We start from the raw sequence: 5,271 nt of genomic DNA on the forward strand, positions 1-5,271 counted from the left end.
GGAGACCCGTGACCCGAAAAAAAAAAAAAAAAAAAAAGGAAAGAGGATAGTTTATCATCAGGGTCATTAGGAATTAAGCAGAGGGTCTCTATTTAGCAGGACGGGGCCCCCCACAGATGCTTGAATGGCTGAAGTCCCCCATCACTGTGTATCTTGCTTCAGCAAGTTTCCTCTTTTCTCAAGAAAGTGTCTCAGGTTTCTTGCCTGTGCTCGAACGATGTTCCCATTCTTGGCCTGTTGAAAGTCTATTCTCATGACAAGCAGCCCTGCCCTGCCCTCCTGTTCACTGGCTGTGCTGCTTTTGAGTAAGAAGTGACCCTCCTCGTTCATTGCCACCTCCTAATTCCTGAGGATACCTGAAAGGTCATCCTGGGCTCCTCATAGGAAAACTGTAATTCCGCTTCCATTATTCATATTTTGGGCACTGACATGGAAACATTTCAGGCCGAAAGTAAGGCTCTGGCCCCTCCTTTATTACTAGGCATATCCTCTATGCTTTATCTTTTTTAAACTCAACTATTCTCCTCAACACCTGTCATGAATGAATCGCTCTCTCCACCGGAGTCTCACTGTGTTGCCTTTGCTGTATGGGATAATGTTCTGCGTGGTATAGCTCTCTAATCGTTTCATTTGTGTAAGTCTGTTTCCTTAACTGGACCATAAACGTCTGTTGATAGCATTCTCGGAGTATGATTAGGTCAGGCGTGCGACGGGCCCACAGTACGCATTGGTTGCTTGAGACCTTATATTCATCCACACTACATAGATGCTGACAGACAGGTTTTGGACTGGTGCCCCTTAATTCTAAAGGGTCAACATTTTTGTTCGTCCCCTAATGAGTCATTTTCTTGGCCCTGGGGCTGCCCCCCACAGGACCCGCTGGTATAGGTCAGTGTTCCTGGTCTCTCTCAACTCTGAACCCCTAGCGTTTCCTTAAATAGCTCAATCAGTGCCTTTGGTCACTCAGCGTCTGTCTGACCCGAACGGACAGCACTGTGGCTTAGGCTGGTCTCTCCATGGCACCTGGGCAGGAGAGAGCTCGGAAAGGCGCCCCCGGTGCTGCTGTCCTCAGTGCCAACCTTGACTCCAGAGGAGACTGGTGGAGGGGAAGGGTCGCGACGCCGCTGGGACCCCAACTCCCCTCCCCACTTCCCAACAACCACACTGGGAGGTGTGGCCACCACTGCCACAGATGGAGGCCTTGGGGAGCCCCCCGGCCGGGGAGGCAGCCCCTTAGATAAAAGGCTGCTGCTTTCTCTCTTGGCCTCGGCTGCTCATCTGAGCGCAGGTGAAAATGCCATGCGCCCCTGCCTTGGGATGGAGGGAGCTGGAAGGGGGCAGGAGCCCTGAGAACACATCCTCAGGGCAGCCTCAGCTCTGCTCCCCACCTCGTGGGGGACGCCTCCTGCCATTTGTAGTGTTAACTTGGCACTTACACCCTTGGGGTTGCCCCTGGCGACCTGGGGACACATGGTCAGACTCCAAGACAGAGCGTGGGGTGACTGAGGGGGTGACAACGGGGAAGGGGACGGGTCCTCCAGGGACACTGCACACTCATGACAGGCTCCCTGGAGACTGGCTGCTACCAGTTTGTGCATTTCTGCCTTGTCTCTCCTGCTAGATCATAAGCAATTTGAAAACAGGGACCATGACTTAATTTTTTTCTTGTAGTCCATTGGGTTCTTAAATGGAGCTGAATGCGTGTTCATTGTTTTAACTGTCTGTATGAACTACCCCCACATCCCGTACAGTTAAGACCCCCGAGGCAAATAGGATCAGTACCTACCAGGGGTCGAAGGTCAGGATGTGAGAGGATGTAGCCATTGTTAGTGCTCAAAAAGGCGTAGCCGTGCACCCCGAGCTAGGAAGACAGGGATGGAGGGGGTCAGCGGGTATCTGTGCAGGAGAACTGGGGCCGGGCAGGGCGCGGGGCCACAGGCGGGAAGACCGCCTCTCACAGCCCCGTTTCAGCGACAGTATGAACAAGCTGGGCAGCTTCCAGCCGCTCACTCTGAATTCTGCTCCAGATGCTACAGTTGGCAGTGACCATAACAACGCAAGTCACCACCTGCCTCCTTCCCACCACTGCTCTGGGGCTTTGATTACACAACCTCGCTCCTCCCCAGATGGGGCTGCGTGGTGGGCAAGGCGGACCAGGACGGGACAGAGGTGCCGAAGGCCACAGAGCACGTCGCAGCTCTTGTGACCAAGCGTCCCAGGGGCCCAAGTTTCGGTTCCCCTGCTCTGTGCCCAAACGTCTCTAACGGTGGGATGTCCAGGGGTGGGATGTGGGGGGCAGGATGGGGGGATGTCTGGGGGTGGGGTGTCTGGGGAGGGAGCATAGGGCGTCCGGGGGTGTGACATTGGGGCGGCCCCAGGCCCCGTCCCAGCTGTGGGCTTGGCTGCACTGCCTGCAGGAAGCCTCCGGAGCCTGGTGGGATGGCTCCTGGGGGGCCTGTGACCCTTCCTGGGGGCCTGATCCAGGCTCACCTTGTACTGGGGCGCCAGCTTCATCAGCTCTCTCAGGGCCACGTCAGAGCCCACCACACCCAGAAGGATGCCGTGGGATCGCTGGAAGGAAATGCAAGCTTCAGGGGGGACCAGGCTTCCCATGCACGAGGCCAAACTGAACCCACGGCCTTTCCAGAGCCCGGAAGAGGAAGCCACTTGGACCTAAGGTGGTCTCTGCTCTGCAGTTAGATTTTAGGCAGAGCTCCCTGGAATAAAAATCTAGAACCTACTAGAAGAGGCCCCAGGAGTAGTCTCAGCCACTGGGAAGATTAACGTGCAGTATTAATATTTAAGTTGTAATATTTAAATGAAGGACAAAGTTGAATGAAATATGAACTTTCACAGGAGAGGCTGAAGTGCTGGGACCCAAGGGCCCCTCATCTAGGGGGGCCCTGAAACACCCAGGGCCCGTGAGGAAATACTCCCTGGCCAGGTAGAGGCTGGACGGCTCTCACACTCCCCACCAGAGCCTTTACGAACAAGCCAGGCTCTGCCCACACTGGCAGGTTCAGTGTGCTTTTGCTGGAAGCCTGGCAGGTGACCCCTCTGGCCCTGATCCCCAAGCCAGGGTCCCAAGTCCAGAGCAGCGGGTCAGCGCCAGGCTGGATGAACAGAATCACGGGGCAGCCCCGTGGACCCTGCCCCATCCCCTCCCGACCCAGAGATTCTGACGTGGCTACTTGGGCACAGGGCCTGGAACCTGAACTTAAACCCTCCCAAGGCGGCTCTGACGCCACGTCAAGAGCCACAGGTCTAAAGACGCCAGGCAGCGGCTGGAGCTCTAAGCCGGGCAGCCGCTCATGAGCAGCCACTTACTGTCTCATTCTTCTTGCTGAAGACAGGCATGGCCACGGTGGTCAGCAGCGCCATGCTCTGCGCCTGCGGGTAGAGAGCTGTGAGGGGGGACGAGCGAAGGGCAGTGTCCACAGACTGGGGACCCAAGCCACCACTCCAACCACAACTCAGGGGCGCCTTCCAAGGGGAGGAAGAAATCCCCAAGGAGGCTTCCCCTCTCTGCATGAAGACAGCTGGGGGAAAGGCTGGAGCGGGGAAGGCCGGACAGGGGAGCGGGCTGACGTCACTTAGCCAATGAAGCCCTAAGCCGGAGCGGGCCCCAGAGCCCCGAGTATGCGGCCCAGCCCCTGAGCACACCCAGGCTCACCCAGGCCTCTGGTCTCGGCCACGCCAAGGATGAGGGTGCAACCATGGCACCAGCCCATCTGTGCGTGAGCCCAGAAACAAAGGCTCAGACAGCAAGAGGACAGGCCGAGGAGTCAACAGGGGACAAGTTCTGGTCACTGAGATGCCAGATAGTGTCAGGTAAGAGTCCCTGGACATTTCTCTTAAAGGTGGGGTGTGCCCCCCTCCCTTCCTCCAGCTGAAGCCTAGAATTCGTCCGCAGTCGTCCTGAGCCCCACTAGCCGCCTGGACTACGTGGACCCCAGGGATGGCAGTGGGCAGGGGGGAGCAGGAAGGGGCCAGGGGGCTCATCATCCACCTTTTACGTGTCCCCTTTTACGTGAGGGGGACACACACTTCTCTCCTATCGAAGCCACTATGTCCAGATCTCTCTTAATCCCAGCCTGCTATGACGCTGCTGGAGCAGGGGTCTGCGTCTGCGTTGGGTTTGAGGCGTGTCAGGAAGGTCCCGTTCCCCAACACCTCATCTGACTGTCTACCTTCCTTGTCTGGTTCTGCATGGGGGAGAACTACAGGAGGTCTTGTTGGAAACTCGGGCCCTGAGGGAGGCCGCTGGTTAAGCTGTAGTGTCCTGAATCACTGGTTGGTCCCCTTTCTTCCCAGAGCAGGTGAGGATGATGGGAAAAGGGAGGGATGAGTCTACAGCAGATGGCTCTGTCCACGGGGGGCGGCCCTTGGTGGGGGGTCTGCTCCCGGGGCTCCCGGGCCAAGGTGTTACTCCCCCAGTGTCTCTCCAGGACGTGCTCTGCCCACCCCACTCCCAGCCCAGGAGTCACCTCTCACTCCCTGGGGGCCCCACCTTGCTGTCCATGTAGGCTTCCGTCCAGGTGATGTCATGGTCGTGGTTGATGACCATGGGCCGGCTGAGCACATGCAGGTATTCCATCACGTTCTCCTGGGCATCTGCCAGAGTGGAGATCTGCGTGTAGTAGCCTGTGGAGGGGAGGGGGCATATGGCTATGGATGCAGGGCCTGCACACCCACCAGCCGCCGACGGCTCTTGGCTGGGCCCCTTGCTGGGAGCTGCCCTGGGCCACTAGGCACCACTTTTCCCAAGGCTGCCCTCTCCCGGGGCAGCTGGAGGCCAGTGGTACTGTGGGGACATGAAGGCCTGGCCCTGCCTGGACTTGGCAGAACCTTGAGGCTCCCCCTGCCCAAGCACCAGAGCTGTACTAGGAGCAGCAGGGCCTCAACTCAGGGCGCGAGGCCACCCCTCACTCCCCGCAGGGCTGTCCTCAGGGGTGCCTGCCGGCAGCTCTGTCCCGGGTCTGTTTTCTGAGAGCCCCACCTCCTCCTTTCCCTGACTGCTATCGTCCCTCAGTTATGGGGAGGGGGCTGCAGCTGAGGCGGTACTTAAAAGAGCAAATGCCGGGCTTCCCTGGTGGCGCAGTGGTTGAGAGTCCGCCTGCTGATGCAGGGGACGCAGGTTCGTGCCCCGGTCTGGGAGGATCCCACATGCCGTGGAGCGGCTGGGCCTGTGAGCCGTGGCCGCTGAGCCTGCGCGTCCGGAGCCTGTGCTCCGCAACGGGAGAGGCCACAACAGTGAGAGGCCCGCGTACC

The 5,271-nt window shown here is 58.4% G+C and overlaps 1 protein-coding gene across 1 annotated transcript in view; it reads right to left on the reverse strand.

Moving 5' to 3' along the window:
- Window positions 1-5,271, reverse strand: part of CACNA2D4 (calcium voltage-gated channel auxiliary subunit alpha2delta 4) — a 91,291-nt gene that overhangs the window by 63,172 nt on the left and 22,848 nt on the right. Inside the window, exons 14-17 of the mRNA XM_007469519.1 lie at window positions 4,495-4,644; window positions 3,328-3,404; window positions 2,491-2,571; window positions 1,787-1,861 (exon numbers count right to left, since the gene is read on the reverse strand). Of these exons, the coding sequence (XP_007469581.1) occupies window positions 1,787-1,861; window positions 2,491-2,571; window positions 3,328-3,404; window positions 4,495-4,644 (383 nt within the window). The remainder of the gene's footprint in view (window positions 1-1,786; window positions 1,862-2,490; window positions 2,572-3,327; window positions 3,405-4,494; window positions 4,645-5,271) is intronic.

Source organism: Lipotes vexillifer, unplaced genomic scaffold (assembly GCF_000442215.2).
Source record: "Lipotes vexillifer unplaced genomic scaffold, Lipotes_vexillifer_v1.1 scaffold395, whole genome shotgun sequence".
Taxonomy (NCBI): domain Eukaryota; kingdom Metazoa; phylum Chordata; class Mammalia; order Artiodactyla; family Lipotidae; genus Lipotes; species Lipotes vexillifer.